The sequence below is a fragment of the Lepidochelys kempii genome, chromosome 2, assembly GCF_965140285.1.
Source record: "Lepidochelys kempii isolate rLepKem1 chromosome 2, rLepKem1.hap1, whole genome shotgun sequence".
Lineage (NCBI taxonomy): Eukaryota > Metazoa > Chordata > Testudines > Cheloniidae > Lepidochelys > Lepidochelys kempii.
The window spans coordinates 175,289,421-175,310,967 of NC_136381.1; the positions used below are offsets into that span (position 1 = coordinate 175,289,421).

The 21,547-nt window shown below is 40.0% G+C and overlaps 1 protein-coding gene across 9 annotated transcripts in view; it reads left to right on the forward strand.

The window, feature by feature from the left end:
• The window catches only part of TPK1 (thiamin pyrophosphokinase 1), a 481,390-nt gene that overhangs the window by 320,129 nt on the left and 139,714 nt on the right, over window positions 1-21,547 (forward strand). For 8 of the 9 annotated variants that reach the window (XR_013635371.1, XR_013635372.1, XM_078851688.1 and 5 more), the window contains one exon: window positions 5,173-5,319. The exons of the other annotated variant lie outside the window; for it this stretch is intronic. Coding sequence is in view for 6 of the 8 variants with exons in the window: in XM_078851688.1 (XP_078707814.1) it covers window positions 5,173-5,319 (147 nt within the window). In the remaining 2 variants the exon portion in view is untranslated. The remainder of the gene's footprint in view (window positions 1-5,172; window positions 5,320-21,547) is intronic. 9 annotated transcript variants of the gene reach the window in all.

Below are 21,547 nucleotides of genomic sequence, written 5' to 3' on the forward strand. Positions count from 1 at the left end.
ATTAGACTCCAACTGTCTCAGAATTAAAGTGAGTTGTCCTGTAAAATGCTAAACAATATGGATAAGTCTTAGAGAAGGTGTCTGAGGAGTATGACCCTGTTTATGCCCAACTATTAAATGGTAATGATTTCTAAGCTTTTAAACTTCAAAAAATATTTTGTATTTTTGTTGCTCTGAATCTATGAGAGGTTCTGGGCTTTGGAATTCATTCCTCTTTTGCCCCATAGTCTGAAATAAGGAGGATTTCTGGGGGATTTTTTGTTTTGTTTTGTCTGTCTGTCTGTTTTTAGGGCACACTGCAAGCCATATCCATTGGCATATCCAAGGCAGGAAAGAGTGTTTTGTTTTGCGTGTGTGTAAGTGAAGTTTGCATTGACACCTAGTGCTTCAAACAGATCCTTTATAAATCAGTATATAGTCTGCACCTGTTTGTCACTGCTGAAGCCAAGGTTCTTTCGTAAGACAGGGACGCCGACAATCAAAACAAACAAAAACCTTAGTTCTCTCTTTCTGCTTTTGTGATGCTGCTGCTGTCTTCACTTGCCTACTCAGTTCTATTATGTGTCTTCCAAGTCCAAATAGTTCCTGAATAATAGATACAAGGATCATGTGAAAATGAATATCATCTTTTTCACCTAACCCTGATATTTTATAGCTTGTGCTCAGCAGGATATTCCTGTGATGTTTAAAATGCTAAAGTAGAACTAAACTTTTTTTAAAAAATACTGTATTGTACACTAATCTCCAAAAACACTTTGGTGCCATTATTTTAAATGGAATAATATTTTAGACCATTTTTGGGTAGTACTATAGTACACGTTTTAATAGAAATAGAAAAACTGTATATTTTTTTAACTAGCAATCTTTTACCAGTATCACAAAATAATTCAGTCAGGACTTTACAGTATTATTTTCAATAGGCCCTATAGTTCATGGCAAGAGGTATCATTTGTGTATACATCTGAGAGCAAAATTCATCATCCAAATTCCCCCCCCCACCCCAAGTTAAATAGCGTGTACTTCAATATTATCAGTTCCCTTCCATTTTATTAAAAGACAGAAAATATCAAAGTCAAAGGAAAGAACGCAATCCTTCCGGGTTCCCATATGGTAGAAAACCTATATCATAAAACTAAAGAGCAGTTGCTCAGCTCTCTGAAAATTGGCTCACTGTGGCTAATTAGAGCCCCAATTCTATAGCTGACCGTATGTTGTATGCAGGTCACCCACTGAGCCTTTGCAGAGCCTCCTTGAAGTCAGTGGAGCTCCAGATGGGTGTAACAGTCCACTCGCATGCTGTCAGTTGCAGATTTGGGGCCTTTCTACTGATAGTGATTGAAAGGACTTCTTGTTTTGTAACAATATAACATCAGATTCAGCTTTGTTAAATGGGAATTGCTGCCAGTCACACTAAAGCAGTTTGTTTCTACAATAGAATCAATACAATGAAAAATGTAGCTTAAGTTAGCCAGAGAATCTAGGCTGTATAACTTTATTAAACAGAAGACCAGTAAGACAAGCAGGGGAAGTAAAGGAAAACCCAAGGTATGCTGGTTCTATTTTAAATTTGTGTGATCTTTATCAATATAGGAAAATAGTGCTTTCTCTATTGGAAGACTCTCTGGATGTTTCTCAGCTAATACCAATTATTACTTCAGTTCAGTGTAGAGTTTTTTTTTTGGGGGGGGGGGGGGAGAGATGGTTCTTTTGATAGTAGCAGGGCCGGGCAAACGGGGCCCACGCCCAGGGCTCTGTAGCCAGGGAGGTACCACAAGGGGCTTGGGCTTCCCCTGGCTGGCTGTGGCTGGACTCCTCTCTTCTCCTGCCCCTCCCCCCGCTGGGCCAGCAGGCTTCTCCCCGACCCCCTGCTGCTCCTCAGCTGGCCGGCTGAGGGTTCCGGAGCAGCGTGGGCGGCCCACCACTTGCTGTCTGAAGCGGAGCCAAGTCCCTCCCTGCCTGTGGCCCTGCGCTGCTCGGTCTCTGGCAGGGCGCGGCTGGGCCGGGGCCAGGAGGAGCAAAACTTCAGTGGGGTGGGAGAGCCCGGCCGAGCAGCAGGAAAGGGGGGACTTAAAGTGACAGTGCGCTCACTGTCTCTCAAACTTCCCTAACACACACACAGGCTCTCACAGTCCCCCAACACAGATTGTCACACATACACACAGTCTCACACTTCTTAACACATACTCTGTGTCTCACACAATCCCCCAACGCACAGTCACGCACACACATTGTCTCTCACACCAAGACTGGCTCTCACACCCACATAGACTCTGCCTCTCATAGTCCCCCAACACAGATTATCACAAACACCCAGTCTCACACTCCTCAACACACACTGTCTCACAGTCCCCCAACACACAGTCTCTCTCACACACACACTGGCGCACTCTCACACACACATATTTATACATACACACACACTTGTGTTGTTGTTATTACTGCTTGGTACTTCCGGTCAAAATGCTTTTGGTGAGCCAGGATTAGCTAGGGGCTGCAAGAGGGCCGTGGGCTCAGGCAAGATGCAGCCCCCATGTGACAGCACGAAGAGCCAGGCACCACAAGCCACCCCAGCAGCACAGAAGTAAGTGTGGCAATACACCATATACCATGCCACCCTTTCTTCTGCTGACAGTCGCCTAGGAATTTGCTAGCTGTAGCAGTTACTCACTGTGATGTTATCTGATTAAAACATGACCATGTAGATCATTGTTGCAACCACTGTTATATTTGCAACAAATCTTGTACAAAATGTGGCATGTAAGATGTCTATGAAAAGGTTATGAATTGCTGAATATGTTTATGCTATTTGTATGCAAGTATCATTTTTGTATTTGAAGTTATGAGTATTGGCTCTATACCTGTATTTCAAATGTTTGCTCCTGGGGTAATGTGCACAAGATAGTTAACTAGCACATCTTGGAGGGACTAGTCAAAGTAAGGGGCTCATCAAGGGACACTTAACTCACAGTGGACCATGGGAGATGCCCGTCTACACTGAATGGACTTTTCTGTGGACATATCATATGAAGTATAGGTAATGGTCTGGAGGTGATGGGGGAGTGGGGTGGAGCCCAAGGAGCCCTTAAGAGCCAGGAGTGATGGTGGGAAGGTGGGTGGGGCGCCAAAATACAAGTTCACCCAGGGTACTATTGTCACTAAGGCGGCCCTGGTAGGAGAGGTGGCAATATTCTTGACTAAAGGAAAGGGACTTAATTTCTATGCAGACAAGTATGCCACAATCATAAAGTCTTAGCCCTTGTAATAAAAATGGAAGCTGATGTTTATTAATATATCATTCCAGATACACAAAGTACCATTATATGGCTCATGGGTTGAGTAAAATGTCATGTAGTCATCCTGGCTGTAGACTAATACTCTATAATACTGGAAGTTCCACCAAATGACCATTGTCAAAGCAGACTGTAAAAGTTTTAGAGCTGCGTTGTGGCAAGGCCCTAGTCATGGCTAATATGAAAATAGCATCTTAAAAAAATAAATAATTACTGAGCATAACTGACCTATGTTATAGTGCTAATAATAATCATACTTTACATGTAGATGATACCTTTTGCCTGAGGGTCTGAAAACACTTTACAAAGACTGGCAAATGTTCCCATTTTACTGAGAAGGGAAGATACAACATGGGGAGGTTGTGCCTTGCTTGTTGAGTGACAGAGTTGGGATTAGAAACCAGTCTCCAGACTCTGTGACCTATTCCAAGCAGTGTTTTCTACTGGCTAGACAACTGGACAGGTGACCTGAATTTTTATTCCTGGCACTGCTACTTGTTAGAGATGGAAAGAATGAGCAGGAGGACCCAGAGGCGCATTGAGTAAACGGGCTTCTTTATTGCGGTACTTGTTCCCCTCAACCCAATTGTCGAGTAAGCACTGAGTTAATCACATGATGCTCTTTTATCTAACTTAATATGTAAATACCTACATTTACTACAACCCCTCCCAAACCCCTTATTTGATGATATGAACACCCATATAATGAATATTAATAGCTATATACTGACTATAATTACTCTGTTTGTTGTTTACAGCATTAAGCATATTATACAGACATTTTTACCTTAAAGATACATTTCTTTGCAGTAATTATAGCCACAAGTTCCCTTAATCAGCAGTTCACAGGGGAGGGAGGAAGGAAGGAGCCATGACCCCAAGCTCGTTTATGTAGCTGGGAGAGGAAGGGAGGGGGGAAATAACACTTCTTCACACAAAGGGTATCCTTCAAACAACCACATTTCTCATGCAGCTGCAACGCTTCTATCTCCTTAACAAGCATAAGGGAAGGGGAAAGGGTGAAAAGTTGGGAAAGCCCAACTTGCTATGGGGCGAAATGCAGATCACTCAGGGCAAGATTCTGCCATCCTTACACTGACTAATACTTAACTGATTGAGTAGACCAAATCAGTTGATGGGTCTGCTCCTAGAGAAAGATACTATGCAATAAGAGAGTGACAGCACATAGCCCATAAGCATTTATTTGCTTTGGTTTCCATATTTGTAAAATGGCAATAATACTTATATTTGTTAAAGTAGTTTGAGATCTCTGGATGAAAAATACTACGTGCATGTATGATGTTAATAGCTGTTCTTTAGTTATTAGATTAACCATCACTAACCATGAATTTATAAAGCATTAGTCTACAGCCCTGGCAAATACATGAAGTTTTATTAACTGAGGAGTCACATAAAATCATATTCAGTGGTACTAGAACGACATTAATATCAGACTCTATTTTTGCTATGGGAACACAGAGAAAGTACCTCTACAGATAGATCTTCAAAAGTGTCCTCAGCTATGGCTGTTGGGTTTAATTCATGAGCACATGGGCAAATAATGTGAGCTAAAGGACCTCTCTGAAGATTTGGGACTTTTGAGCTGCCAGTGAGTTCACAAACACATAGGCACAAATTAATGGAAGTCAGTGGAGTTGCAAACAGTAATAGCCCATAGATACTTAGAAGTCACCAGCAGACAGATTGCCAAATCCTGGAGTAACATACCTGGTTCAAAGACTGTTCATTTGGGCAAAAGCCTCTGAAGTTAAAGCATTGTTTGTGTTCCTGTCATATAAACTCTGATATTTTGTTTTGTATTTAGAGAATTGTTCTTAAAGTTCTCCTTTTTAAATCTTGGTGTGTTTTTTTTTTCATTTAGATTGATATGATTGTGACCTTGGGTGGACTTGGAGGACGCTTTGACCATGTCATGGCATCAGTGGAAACTCTCTTTCATGCAAATAATACCATTCCCACTCCAGTTATAGTTATTCACGACTTCTCCCTCATCTACCTGCTTCAACCTGTAAGTGAAATGAAGTGTGAGACCATAATAAACGTGATCGTGTAATTCCAACAGTCAAAACTGCCATTTCCCTCAGCAGGGCTTCTACTTGCTTCTACTTGTAGAATTAGATTCTAGATTTAAAATATATTTCTAGCAGTTGGGAGGTGACTTATGGTCTCACCCCTGCAGGAATAGTATATTTTGCACCTTCTGTCTGTAGAGATTAGGATTAACTCACCAAAAACAGATTTTAAATAGAGGGTGGGAAACTAAAAAAGTGAAAAGTTAGTAAGATCTAAAACTTTATTCAGTTTTGTGCTTGATTATTAATGGAAATATCTTTGAACTTTTAAATTAAATTCCAGTGGAATTAAGTGTAGCTCCCTCTGCCCTTTGTTTTTCATTTTAAACAGAAATATATATGACTGACACATGAGAAACTCAAGAGGAAATTCAAGGGCTTGACAAACATGTCAAACAGAATTCTCATATAGTCCGAGTGCTGCAATTCATTGACTGAAATCCAGATGAAATGAGGGAATCTATTTAAAAATGTGTTGGTTTTGTGATGTGTAGGTTGTTACCCAGTTATTGGTTCAGAAAATAACACAAATGATATCTTGAGAAGCTTTCACTTTTAAGATTTAATTTAGAAGCAAAATCTGAGTAAAAAAAACTTTTTTCTAACAGCTACTTACTGGCTTCTGTTTGGAAATATTTTTTGTGATGGCTGGATTTTTAGAAGTTTAATTAGCTATAGACTTTTATCCAGTTTGTCTTATAAACTTGCTATACACTGGCAAGGTTGATGACCAAGCCTGCACTATGCATGCATGCTTCACTGTAATCTGAGAGGTATTAATGGGGTTCTATAAGAGATTGCAGATTTAAATCCACAGAGGCGAATTCTACATTATCAACATGAGGCACTCTGTCTGCAGGAGGGATGCTAGGCACAGGAGCTCATTTGCCACTATGACAAGGAATGACTGTGATTATTAGTTGCAGATCTAAAAGGCTAGATACGGAACAAAATGAGGGAAAACCAGGACTGAAGGATAATTGTGATCAAATCTGAAAGTGGGAAGTAATTTACCTGTGAATGATTTGCACATACTGTACTGACACTAAATTAATGTTAGGAAGCTTTTGAGAAGGCTAGCTAGAGCATTTTGACGCTTTTCAATAAGATTAGGAATGCCCAGTTTAGCATTTAAAATATATGCTTTTATCGTGTAGCTATTTTAATTCTTTGTTTTTTATAAACGGCTTCTAAAATGTCAGAGTTAAGATTATGTAATTTTTGATGGAATAATTCACCCCCTAACAACTTGAACCAAAAGTCCTTTGTATCATTATTACTTATCTATGCAGTGTGTTAAGGGGTTTTTTCTTTTACTGATGATTTTTTACCCCTTTATTACACTTTTACAAAATATATTAATACTGTTTTTCATTGGCACAGGCTAATACTTCTTTCACTCAGTTTCTGGCTGATGTACAGTATTGCCAGCTGATGACTTTAATAACTCCGGGCTGTTTCCAGTATTCAGGAATAAAGGGCAGATTCAGAGGGCAGGAATCTTACAGCAATCTTAAAGCTAACTGACACAAAATTCCATTCCATTGCTGGTTTAAACTTGTCATCTCTATTATCTTCCATCCACTGCCATGGTCCTTTTGGAAAATAATTTTAACCCTCTCTTTTCCAGATAAGATCAAATAAGTAGTTTATAAATAGGAATAAATAATATTCCTATATTGGAAGTACTTTCTTCCTATTCAATTTAATTTCCGTTTACATTATGATAGTTTCTCTTGTAAATAGCTACAGAAAATGATAGCTCTTTTTTCTTTGTAATTTAAAATCAAGGTATGAGAGAATTAGAGCACAGTGAGAAATGAACTGGCTTTTTTTGAAATAATGCAAGTCTGTGGAATAAAAGAAGTGGGACATCACGATACACAAAGACAAATTTTAAAATTAATAAGGACACCTGTGACAGATGTGGCAATGTCCTGCAATATCCTTGAAAAACCCTATTGAATTAAGTTTAAGTGTCTTTGGAGTCCATTGTATTAAATGCAAAGATTACGTGTTATTGCGGGCCTAGATGATCAAAAGACTATACTGAACAATGTGGCAGATAAGAATGATTTGGGGTGGGGTGAGGGGGAATGTGTGAAGTATAATTCCCTGGAAATACTTGGGGGGAGGTGAAAGCACCAGAGAGAAACCATTAAAACAATAGAAGAACCTACTTGTATACTAATAAGCTTACCAGAGATCGCTCTCCACGCCAACAAGGCCTCTGCTCGGAGGTCAATCCTTTAAACCTGACAAAGAGGTTTTCCTATGGTTACAAATTCCTAACAGCTTCAGCTTGGAGCAAGAACTCAAACTGTGCATATCAGCCTGTTTCTTTATACATCTTGGGCCTTTAAGCTCCAGCATTCAGGAACAGGTGAACTGCGAACAATGGCTCTCTCCTCAGGGCATCGCTTCCGAAGTTTTCCGTTTTGAACAACAGATGGAGGGCATTTGCTTTCACCTTAAGAATAAATATGCTTGCTTAGAAAGAGTTGTGGTAATTTATAACTGTGGGCAACTATGATGTGGATAGCCACTGAAGGAAAAGGAAAGCACTGACACTAGCCTGTTTAGGTAGTTTGGCTACCTGGGAATAATAAAATGTAGGCAGGGAACTGTGTAGCCTGGAAAAATCCCAGTTAGGGAGGGAAAATATAGGGTTTTCTGCCCAAGAGAGGTGACCGCTGGGAGCCAAAAGCCTAAAAATAGATGCCCTTGCTGGACCACAGAGGGAGAACACAAGCGCAGTTGCCCTTAACTGTGACAACGTCTTGCTAGGAAATCTTTCACGTTCGTGTAGCATGCAGATCGGAAAGCATTCTCTCTTTGGGAGGAAGGATCCATTTTTGTTGTTGGGTTTCTGGGACAGCAAAGTATGAGCAAAAAAGCATTTTAGCTCCAATATAAAATTAGACTCTTTCCTATTAGCATAAGAGTATAGTATAGTTCTCTATATATTATGTATCCTCCCTATATGTTGTTTGTTTTTTTTATTTATAACCAAAATAGAGAGTACACCTACCCCATGCTGTACACATCTTTGACATAGAAGCAGAGTGACATAAACATAAAGCCAGCAGCTTTCCCTAGTCCCACCCCTCAGAAATAATCAGCAGAGATAGTCACACCCCAAAAGTATCTTGCCTCACCCAAAACCACCAGTCTTTATCAGTTTTCTCATTTCCCCAAAAGCCTGAATAAAGGGTGATCCTTTCATTGTGCCCTAAAATCCAACAGATCTGGAAGCCACTGCTGATCCCAGAGCACTGGTGTCATGTCCCATTTTGATATGCCACTTGCTAAGGAGGCTGCCACATTCTTAATTGGTTTAAATTTCTGGATTGTTTTAAGATGTAGCCCCAGGTAGAGTTCATTGCAGTAACCTGTATTATAAATGAATATATCTATCAGAGGACAGATGATGTTTTTGGTAAAGCACTTATAATCCCTGTTCATACAATGTGTTTTTAAGTATATGAAAGTATATAACCAAATCAATTTAATGTCAGTTTTTTATACTTTATAAGAGTGATCTGCTGCCTCATTCATTGTGAATCTTAACCGAATGAATTGACAGATTGAATTCTGTGTATGGCTGAATTTGTAGAAGTGGACAACGTGATTAGGTCAGGAAAGCAGCAATGCCACTGGCTCATGTTGTGCCCTTAGTAAGTCACTTAACCTTTCTCTGTGCCTTTTTATTTACCTGTCTGTAAAACGGCTAAAATAATACCTTTAAGAGCTTTGGTTTTGGGCCGAACACTTGTAAATCACTTTGGTTTCGTCAAAGGAAAGATTGCATAATAGTGGAAATTATATTCTTTTGGTATGTCACATTCCTCTGCCTATAAATAGGGAGGTAGAGTAGATGCTCCAGCAGGTGACATTTCCTTTGAAACAGTTTCCAGTGTGATGATTTAAGCAAAAAACTAAAAATAGAATACATATCTCCGCACTGAATAGTGATCATATTTCTCTCTGTGGTGAAAAAAGAATCCTTAATAAGGAATAATCATTTCTTATGAGGAGGATATTTTATGTAACAGTCCATACTTTTTATGCTTGAAATTTTGCTAATGTCAATTACCATTAGGATATACCCTGGCTGAAGAACATTAGGCCCTTAGAGTCATGTTTATCATGCTACCCATGCTCAGTACGAATGGCTTAAGGTTTCACATTCATACTTTCTCATTTTCTGGTACTGTGCTTCTCGGGAGTACAGAAACATTAGCTTCTGTACACTGAGCATAAATTATCTTTTGTCTGTGAGTTTTATGGCAGTTTGTAATACAAGGTAATAGGATTTATGACCAAGAAATGAGAAGATGTACAAGAGTTAATGAGGCCTGTCTTTTCATTATACTGAGCGGAGTTCCGTGTTCCCCATGCAGGATACCACTGTTGAGCTGCGGGAAGAAGTATTGCTACTTGTACTTGAAAATATGTTGCACAAGCCTACTTTTGTCAGTTATCTAACTCTCCAGAAATACTGTATGACCTATTTCTTCCATGCTGTGTTGTACTTCCTTGTGTTTTTCCTTCCCATAAGAAATAACGAGGAATGTAATAATGCTCATAGAAATTAGGAAGGAAACAGAATGCTGATAATATTAGGAGTGTAACCCTTGTGGTTAAATCTAAGGTGTCTGGGTCAGGATTTCTGGAGGGTTTTCTCAGCTCTACTGCTGACCCAGGGTATAGTCTAGGACGAGTCACTTAACCTCTGTGTGCCACAGTGTTCCCATCTGTAAAGTGAGTGAAATGCAATTACCAGACTGGGTGATGTGGAGTTTACTTACTTGTAAAATACGATGGGATCCTGAGATGAAAAGCTCTATAGACATGCAAGATAATGCTGTTGGTAATAGTTGTAATAATAACTAACAGGCTTTTAATTAGTTTCCAGATCTACACCTATGAAAAAGGTGGGGTGGGGGGGAAGAAGTACTATTTATTCTTCATCTCTAAAGATGTAGGCTCTGATCCTGCCAGTGACTCCACATGGGCAGACTCATATGCCTTTGAAGTCATTTGGGCTCTGCACAGTGCAGGATTTTGTAGGACTGGAGCCCAAGTCCATCCTCTCAATTAGTAGGCAAACTACTCAACAGGGGCAAATGTCTGCCTGTCTTTCTCTCACTCTCACACATACACACATGTCAAGTTCTGTGAACTGATTTCAAAACTGAGGGTCAAAACTCCTCACTTTTTTGCTCCTTATGTGAGTAGACACAGTCAGTGCAGCATGCATCAACAAGAAAAAATATAAGATTAGGTACTTGCTCTCCTGTGGTTTGTTGTTGCAATTTTGGTGTATCAACATCTATTTGCTTTGGTTGCCAGGATGTCCCTGCTTGTATGGTAAAAGATGATGGAAAATCCAGATAATATGTGGTCAGCCTCTGAGTTTCACTCATGCGTCTAGTATCATGAATTTCACAGAACAGGTGTGTCTTAAGCTACGTCTATACTTGATGTAGGAGTGTGATTCTCAGCTTGAGTGGGCATACTTGTGCTAGCTCTCATTGAGCAGGCAGGTTAAAACTACTGTAGCTGCAGGAGCACGGGCAGTGGCTGCCTGGGCTAGGTTTGTACTTGAGGTGGCCCTAATGGTGCTGCTGCTGCCACGGCCTGTACTACAGTGGCGAGTGCTACTATTTTTAGTAAAAAGAAAAGGAGGACTTGTGGCACCTTAGAGACTAACCAATTTATTAGAGCATAAGCTTTCGTGAGCTACAGCTCACTTCCTCAGATGCATATCGTGGAAACTGCAGCAGGCTTTATATATACACAGAGAATATGAAACAATACCTATTCCCACCCCACTGTCCTGCTGGTAATAGCTTATCTAAAGTGATTTCCAGCACAAATCCAGGTTTTCTCACCCTCCACCCCCGCACACAAATTCACTCTCCTGCTGGTGATAGCCCATCCAAAGTGACAACTCTTTACACAATGTGCATGACAATCAAGCTGGGCTATTTCCTGCACACATCCAGGTTCTCACATCCCCCCCACCCCCATACACACACAAACTCACTCTCCTGCTGGTAGTAGCTCATCCAAACTGACCACTCTTCAAGTTAAAATCCAAGTTAAACCAGAACATCTGGGGGGCGGGGGTAGGAAAAAACAAGAGGAAACAGGCTACCTTGCATAATGACTTAGCCACTCCAAGTCTCTATTTAAGCCTAAATTAATCGTATCCAATTTGCAAATGAATTCCAATTCAGCAGTTTCTCGCTGGAGTCTGGATTTGAAGTTTTTTTGTTTTAAGATAGCGACCTTCATGTCTGTGATCGCGTGACCAGAGAGATTGAAGTGTTCTCCGACTGGTTTATGAATGTTATAATTCTTGACATTACCAAAAGCAACTACAGCATTTGCTCAAGAAACTTCCTGAAAAAGCACAAGATCAAATCCGCACAGACACACCCCTGGAACCCCGACCTGGGATATTCTATCTACTACCCAAGATCCATAAACCTGGAAATCCTGGGCGCCCCATCATCTCAGGCATTGGCACCCTGACAGCAGGATTGTCTGGCTATGTAGACTCCCTCCTCAGGCCCTACGCTACCAGCACTCCCAGCTACCTTCGAGACACCACTGACTTCCTGAGGAAACTACAATCCATCGGTGATCTTCCTGATAACACCATCCTGACCACTATGGATGTAGAAGCCCTCTACACCAACATTCCACACAAAGATGGACTACAAGCCGTCAAGAACACTATCCCCGATAATGTCATGGCTAACCTGGTGGCTGAACTTTGTGACTTTGTCCTTACCCATAACTACTTCACATTTGGGGACAATGTATACCTTCAGATCAGCGGCACTGCTATGGGTGCCCGCATGGCCCCACAGTATGCCAACATTTTTATGGCTGATTTAGAACAACGCTTCCTCAGCTCTCGTCCCCTAAAGCCCCTACTCTACTTGCGCTATATTGATGACATCTTCATCATCTGGACCCATGGAAAAGAAGCCCTTGAGGAATTCCACCATGATTTCAACAATTTCCATCCCACCACCAACCTCAGCCTGGTCCAGTCCACACAAGAGATCCACTTCCTGGACACTACAGTGCTAATAAACAATGGTCACATAAACACCACCCTATACCGGAAACCTACTGACCGCTATTCCTACCTGCATGCCTCCAGCTTTCACCCTGACCACACCACACGATCCATCGTCTACAGCCAAGCTCTGCGATACAACCGCATTTGCTCCAACCCCTCAGACAGAGACAAACACCTACAAGATCTCTGTCAAGCTTTCTTACAACTACAATACCCACCTGCAGAAGTAAAGAAACAGATTGATAGAGCCAGAAGAGTTCCCAGAAGTTACCTACTACAGGACAGGCCTAACAAAGAAAATAACAGAACGCCACTAGCCGTCACCTTCAGCCCCCAACTAAAACCCCTCCAACGCATTATTAAGGATCTACAACCTATCCTAAAGGATGACCCAACACTCTCACAAATCTTGGGAGACAGGCCAGTCCTTGCCTACAGACAGCCCCGCAACCTGAAGCAAATACTCACCAACAACCACATACCACACAACAGAACCACTAACCCAGGAACTTATCCTTGCAACAAAGCCCGTTGCCAACTGTGCCCACATATCTATTCAGGGGACACCATCACAGGGCCTAATAACATCAGCCACACTATCAGAGGCTCGTTCACCTGCACATCCACCAATGTGATATATGCCATCATGTGCCAGCAATGCCCCTCTGCCATGTACATTGGTCAAACTGGACAGTCTCTACGTAAAAGAATAAATGGACACAAATCAGATGTCAAGAATTATAACATTCATAAACCAGTCGGAGAACACTTCAATCTCTCTGGTCACGCGATCACAGACATGAAGGTCGCTATCTTAAAACAAAAAAACTTCAAATCCAGACTCCAGCGAGAAACTGCTGAATTGGAATTCATTTGCAAATTGGATACTATTAATTTAGGCTTAAATAGAGACTTGGAGTGGCTAAGTCATTATGCAAGGTAGCCTGTTTCCTCTTGTTTTTTCCTACCCCCGCCCCCCAGATGTTCTGGTTTAACTTGGATTTTAACTTGAAGAGTGGTCAGTTTGGATGAGCTATTACCAGCAGGAGAGTGAGTTTGTGTGTGTATGGGGGTGGGGGGGATGTGAGAACCTGGATTTGTGCAGGAAATAGCCCAGCTTGATTGTCATGCACATTGTGTAAAGAGTTGTCACTTTGGATGGGCTATCACCAGCAGGAGAGTGAATTTGTGTGCGGGGGTGGAGGGTGAGAAAACCTGGATTTGTGCTGGAAATCACTTTAGATAAGCTATTACCAGCAGGACAGTGGGGTGGGAATAGGTATTGTTTCATATTCTCTGTGTATATATAAAGCCTGCTGCAGTTTCCACGATATGCATCTGAGGAAGTGAGCTGTAGCTCACGAAAGCTTATGCTCAAATAAATTGGTTAGTCTCTAAGGTGCCACAAGTCCTCCTTTTCTTTTTGCGAATACAGACTAACACGGCTGTTACTCTGAAACCTACTATTTTTAGTGTGCTACCTCAATGAGCAAGTACATCTATTTCAGGTGGGAATCTCGCCTCCACCGCCAAGTCAGAGAAGTGGTCTCTGAGGAGTAAGCCCTGTTGTCAGATTAGTTCCCTACTGCCTTTCTTCTGATACAACACTGTCTCTAAGATCCTGATCTCACTCCTACTGAAGTTTCTAATCAGCAGATCTCAATTATTGAGTCTCTTCTCATTCTTCCTCCACAAAATTTTGGAATATCAATGTCTATTTTGAATATACTCTTGTGAGGGTAGTCTAGTTTACAATTAAGCCAAGGTAGCCTGAGTGAAAGAGCTCTTTAAGATTCTGCTCTAGAGATATCAAAATATTTTATTTTCCTCCTCCTTCTCTGAGGTTGCGTCTCATTTAGAGTTTTTGTTTCTAGCACGAGGACATCACCACTCTAATCAAAGCAATGAATCTCTGTTCTTAGACTTCCAAAGACCCCTCTTTGTACAGCTGGTGTAATTCAGGACCTTATATTTTATGGAGTTCTTAAGGATAAAATGGTCTGTTCCTGAGAAAGCAGGATCTTTCTGTGTCTACCTATTTAAGAAAATAAGGCATTTCTTTCCAGCTGAATGCCTGATGTCTAAAACTAGTAACAGCGAAAATGGACTGAATTCCTCCTCTTGGAGTCTGAATCTTCACTGAGGGTTCTGGGATTGTTGTGAAATATGTTGTGTTTCTAAGACTTCATAAGATTGATATACTAATGCATTCAACTAGTCTTCCAGAAAACGTTATGATACACTTTAATTTGGCTTGCTTAGCAGGTGGATTTATACTTGAAGCAATACTCAATCACTTAAAGTTCTCCCCTAGTTATTGGCTACCAAAGATGGTTCCAGAGGAGTGAGTCTCTGCTTGAGGAATGCCAGAACAGAAGTATCTAGGAGAATAAGACATGACAGAAACTCTAGCCATTTTGTTTTACCCCTTGTAATGATGCAGCCTCTAGCAGGATACAACTGAGAGTATCAATTCAGGACAAATTGATTAGAGCAAGGCAGTTATAGCCCAAGGCTGGGGTTCCTTGCACACCAAACTAGCCAAACAGAGAGGACTTCAGTTTTACCCAACTGACTAACCAGAAGTCAGTACTAGAAATTTCCTCAGACTCTCCAGTTTCCCAGTATAACCACCAGGGCCACTTGTTATGGGGACGAGTGGTTACTCCAGTAAAAGAGAGAGGTTCTCTAGATCCCAAAGGACCAAGCCCCAGACTCAGGTCAATATACAAATCAGATCTTACCCACAAATCACGCTTTTGCCAATCCTTTAGAGTGTAAAATCTACAGGTTTATTTTTAGAAAGAAAGAAATGTAAATGAGAGCTAAAATTAGTTAAATGGAATCAATTACATACAGTAATGGTAAAGTTCTTGGTTCAGGCTTGTAGCAGTGATGGAATAAACTGCAGGTTCAAATCAAGTCTCTGGAGTACATCCTCAGCCGGGATGGGTCATTCAGTCCTTTGTTCAGAGCTTCAGTTTGCAGCAAGGTTCCTTCAGAAGTAAGAAGCAGGATTGAAGACAAAATGGAGGGGTTTCCAGGGCCTTTTATATTCTTTCTGTTGTGGGTGGAAACCCCTTTGTTCTCCTGTGCAAAATCACAGCAACAAGATGGTGTTTGTAGCCACCTGGGCAAGTCACATGTTTATGCATGACTCAGTTTGCAGGCGGCAGGCATTGCTCACATGCTATCTTGAATTTCCCAGGAAGACTTCTCATATGTGGATTGGAGTCTCCCAAGGTCCATTGTCAGTTAAATGTTTCTTAATTGGACACTTAATCTGCAAATTCCTTTCTCAAGAAGCTGACCAAATGCTTCACTAATGCTATTTAGAATAAAACACATTGAGATACAAGTACATAGCCAATATTCATAACTTCAACTACAAAAATGGTACACATATAGAGATAGCATAATCATAACCAGCAAATCATAACCTTTTCATAGACACCTTACTGGACCTGCTTTGTACAAGATTTGGTGCCACTATATGACCTTGGCTGCAACAATGATCTATGTGGTCACAGTTTGTCAATAACGTCACACCCCTAAAGATGGGTCATTTTACATAAACTTTCCCTGCAGTCAGATTTAATCATGATGCTCTAATCCCAGTACTGGGCAAATGTCTAGCCGCCTCCAAAGTCCTTGGATGTAGCTAAGCCTATCAATGCCAGGTACTTGCTTGCCTATTCACAGGATGCTCCATATACTGAAAGTTCTTCCTTGCAGGGTCCAAGTCTTTATATGCATTTGTACAGCGCTCCTCTCAGCTGGGGTGTGAGGGTGATGTTTATGTAAATAGATATATAGTAATATGATAAATATAGTCCTAATTAAAGTTTTAAAAGTGCCAATACCCTTGCTCTCTTGCTTCTTAAGAAGCTCACCCTGAGGAATGAAGTGTTTCCTTCCTGAAACAGAAACTTCATTTGATAGCACAAGAAGATAGCTTTGCCCAGCTTCTACCCTTAAAAGAAATATGAGAGTCAGCACTCCAACACTTTTATTATGAAAGAATTCCTTTCCTGCCCAACCGTTGTAGGAAAATATCGGTGGATTGATTAGATTCATTAGTCATTGGATTCACTACTGTAGTATTGTAGCTTTGATGACACTGAATAAAAGCGGCCTACCAAAGCCCCCATTTCTTTTGGTCAAGGCTGTGTAACTGTCACCATTTGTTTCCTGCATCTACTGAATTCAGTTGATCCATTTGTGATTAATTTTTTACCATTCATATTTTAAGAGGTGAGCGGAATTTATGAGCTATCCTACTTTTTGTTGTTTCCATAGGAAAATCTAAGGGCAAATTTCTCATACTAATACTTTGGTTGGTTGTTTTATTCCAGTATGACACGATTGCTGTGAAATAAATTTACAAATATTAAATAAAAACATTGTTAAAAATATTCTTGTAAACTCTGTCATCCTTTTGAATTGCATAATTAGTATCGGTAGAGAAGTGCAGTATTGCACCAATTTTCAGAAGTGTTTTAGAATAATCCTGAATTTTGTGAGATGGTGTAATGCAAATGTGTTGACAGAGCACTTTGTACGGTAAGTGGAGGGACTGTTTTTATTGTATGACAACAGATACTTACAAAATGTTTCTATTTAATGCAGGCATACATGTAAAATATGAAAGATTTTATGTGCTTTGCATACACAACCCTTGCATACACGAATAGTCCGTACTCATGCAAGTGACTGCTTTGAATTCAGAGGTCAATTTGCATATGTAAGAGCAGTTCAGATGAGTAAGGGTTGCAGGATAGGGCATTAAATTGCAGGGAAACTTGAAGAGAGTGCTTGCAGGATGCTAGGCTTTAACTTTTAACAAGGGCTTGATATATCCAAACCGCCACTAACAAACAAGAGGTACATTTTTCATTACTAAACAAATCCTCTTAGCCATATTTTCTATGATATAAGGGTAATATCCTGTGGCCTGTTAGATTAATCACACAGACTGTTGTTCCTATTAACCTCTGAGATAATGTATCTTCCGAAGAGCATACTGACGTAACTAGAAATGAGCTAATTAGAATACTTTTGTATTTCTAAAATCTGGACTGTGTGATTGTTTGAATCAATACCCAGATTTCACTATTCTCCTATGATTCTGCTATCAAATGTTCAATCTTTGTCCAAACTTCTAATTAGGTCCCACAACAGTTCATACATGAGCATATTGGAGCATCCTGAATCTAATAAAGTTCTTCCTGGAAGATTGCTTACCATTGCTGTTGACCCTAGCTGTTGTAACGGGACTCTACTAATACTTTAACCGATCCTTCCAGTTTCATGAAAACAGGGTATACTGTGCCGAAAGAAGCTTTCTGCTAAAAGACTAATTTTCTTAGGGCTGGGATTTTCATGTTGACACTGTTGATCTTCGCTTTCTTTGTAATCTTGATTTTTACTAACTTCTTTTTGCAGTACTCTGATACCATTCATTTGTGTGTGTGATGCAATACGAACATTTTCCTTTGCCATACAAACAAGTCTTCATATATGATGTCAGACTGGAAATTGTTCAGCAACTTCCTTTAATTTATTTTTAAATGAATTTTCATTGAGTTATATTTGAAAAAGAATAATACACTCAGTACAGTAGCCTCTGCGATATTTATTTTGACTTTTTTGACACTGTCTGCACATTTTCAGGTTTTATTCACTGTGCCGCCGACTTTTGTATTGATTAGTTCCTGACTGCACTTCAGGAGTTATGACGGGTTGAGGGAAATAGCTGGAAGTATTGGCAGCTGGGTTTGTTAGCCAAGGAGATATGGGGAAGGTGACCTAAAATAGGATAACCACATTAATTAGGTGTTTCTACTAAAAGGGTCAACAATGAAATAATATGACTGTTACATTGTGGTCTTCAGATTTCAGAGTTAACACCCCATTGAGATGGATGGGAATAGATCATACCTCTCATCTTTTGTCTTGAGGTCTGTCTACATGGAAAAAAGGTATGATGCTACCTCAGATTAAATAGCAATGAAGACTTGGCAGACCAGATTTTAACTTGGATTAGCAGCTCAAATTCAAACCCAGATTCCTCTATATGCTTTTACGTGAACTGCTAACCCCAGTTAAAAGCAGAGTTGCAATGTGTCCACCGCTGAATGAACTAACGTGGGTTAGTTAACCCAAGTTAAGAACTTTTTTTTTCTTTTGCAGTGTAGACATACCTTAGGCTATCTGCAGACAGGCAGACTGAAGTGAGCGGTTCAGATTTTATTGATCTAGAAGATTTTATTCATAACAAAAGTGCCAGAAGAGTTTTTCTTTTCAGTCAACTCTAAGATTCTCAACTACAGCTTTGGAATACACTTGCTTTTCATGCATATACATGCTTGTAACAATGAATTCATATTGATAATAAATACTGGAAGATCATCATTTTGCTTAGCTTATCCAAATACAGGAAGCAGTATCAGTTCCAGATTTTGCCAAGAAAGCCTGAGTTAGAAGCCATATAGTAAGAAATAGACCTGGCTTACAGCATAAATAAACAAGACAGCAAAATAAAGAAAAGAAAACAGGGGAAGTGATTTGTGCAATGTCACACAGCACATCAGGCAGAGCTGAGACTAGAACCCAGGTTGCCAGTGCTCTACCTAATAGACGACAGTGCCTCTCCAGAGAGCATCTTTTCCCCTATCTTACTGCCTTATTTGAGGTGAATTTCTCCTAAAAGTTTCTGTAAGGGGAAACTTGATATTGTGGTTTGCTTCCCACTTCTAATATTAGCAGGACTCTCATGATAGATGGGGTATATAAGAGGTGAGATTCTTCACCTCTGTCCTCCATGTAATTTTCACTGAGTGTTGTAGAGAAATTGGCAGGTATCATGGGATCTGTAATCTATAAAACAGTTGCTTCTGGAAGGAAAATAAATGTCCAAAAAGTATTTTATTACATGTTATTAAAATTGTAGAAGAGAAAAATGGGTACTTGTATTCCTAGATTGAATGTAAATGCCTGGAAAATTGACAAGATAGAGAATGACGTTCAATTATTATCTACTACGAAAACCAGAAAATTTAGAATGCAAAATACTCAGTCTGATCAATGTTTAATGACTGATATTTTCCTTTACAGGAAAACTGGAAATGTTTTTGAATGTTCAGGGTACTGAGCTCATCCATACTCGAGTCCCATAACTATATTGAAAAATGTTATCTCTTCAATTTGATCCCATTGTAAAATTGCTCAGGCTTTTCAAATGCCTTCTAATATCAGTGTTAATTCTGTTTCTGCCGTCGTGGCGGATTGAGCTATATATGGATTGACTACATTTAGTCTTATTGTTAGTTTAGGATCCACCTGGAAAGAAGGATTATATTCAGTAATATCTGAGGCCCAGGGTAGAATGCTATACCACTCTGATAAATGAACACGTGTCCTTACTGACTTAGTGAGATCTATTCAGTCTCACCACAGAAAGTGATTTTGAAATCTGAATTTTCTTCTGTTACTACCAACATGGTTTTATTATTCCAACCCATGTACAGATATATCTCCAGATATGCTGAAGCCATGCAATCATCAGGGATGGTGGGTGTTCGTCCAACCTATTCTTAAAAACTTCCAGTGATAGTGATTCCACAGCCTCTCTTGGAAGCCTATTCCACCATTAACCACCATTATTGTTTGAAAGTTTTTCCTAATATCTAAACTAAATCTCTCTTGCTGCAGATCAAACCCATAACTACTTGTCCTACCTTCAGTGGACATGGAGAACAATTGATCACAGTCCTCATTGTAACAGCCCTTAACATATTTGAAGGCTGTTGTCAGGTATGCTCCTTAGTTCTCTTTTCTCAAAACTAAAAATGCCCAGTTTTTTAACCTTTTGTTATAGGTTAGGTTTATGAAACATTTTATCATTTTTGTTGCTCTCCTGTGGACTCTCTCCAAATTGTCCACATCTTTCCTGAAGTGTGGTACCCAGACCTAGACGTAATACTGCAATTGAGGCCTCACAAGTGCTGAGTTGAATGGGAGACTTACCTCCCATGTCTCAAATACAGCACTCCTGTTAATACACCCCAAAATGATAAAGACTTGAAAGACTGTTCACATGCCAGAGCCGTTGGGAGTTGGAGGTTGATCTCTAGTAAGCTTCTTAGCATGTATGTAGTTTCTTTTATTATTTTAATATGTTTTCTCTTAAATGCTTTCTCTTTAAGAATAAGTGTGCTTGCTTAGAAAAAGCTGAGCGGTAACTTAATTGTGGGCAATTGTGCTGTTTGTAGCCTCGGAGGACAAAAGCAAAGCAGGCCTGCTAAGGCAGTCTGACTTTCTGGGGGATTCATAGTATAGGCAGGGAACTATGCAGCCTGGAAATATTCTGGTCAGGAGGGAGAGAGAGCGCTGGGGAGCTGGAAGGCAAAGAGTAGGTGCCCTTGCTGGACCACAGAAGAGGAATATGGGAGCAGTTGCCCTGAACAGTGACAGCTTCATTATAGCATTCAGAAATATATTCTGTGATGCTACAACCGCATTACATTTAGGAGAAAATAAGATGCATATAGAAAATTAATAATCTCAATTCTAAAAAACACGAGCGATCTTACATCAACAGCTGTTAATTTAATTCCATAAATTGTTTTTTTCAATGAACAACCTCACCAAAGAGATAGGAGGAAGAGGACTAACTAGTCAAATTCTGCTAAACTGTTCAACTCCTTTGAAAACCTGCGTCACAAAGTTCTCCTTCTCCTCGTCTCTTTGTATTTGAGTAGTGGATGTTTTAGCATCCAAGTATATTTTTCCCCCTCATCAAAATATTACAAAACCCTTTACGATTGTCACCAGAGATCACACATGTGGCAGGTTAAAGGATGGTTATGTGCATGCTTATTTCATGAAAGTTTTTTTTAAGCATTTCTAACTTTCACCTCCCTAAAATATTTTTAAGGAGAAAAATAATTATATATGTGACCATCTTTCATAGATGGATAAACAAGAGAAGCATAGAACAACATAGAAATGTGCTTACAATTAGACTTCAGTTTTGCTCACATTCCAAGAATTTTCACAGA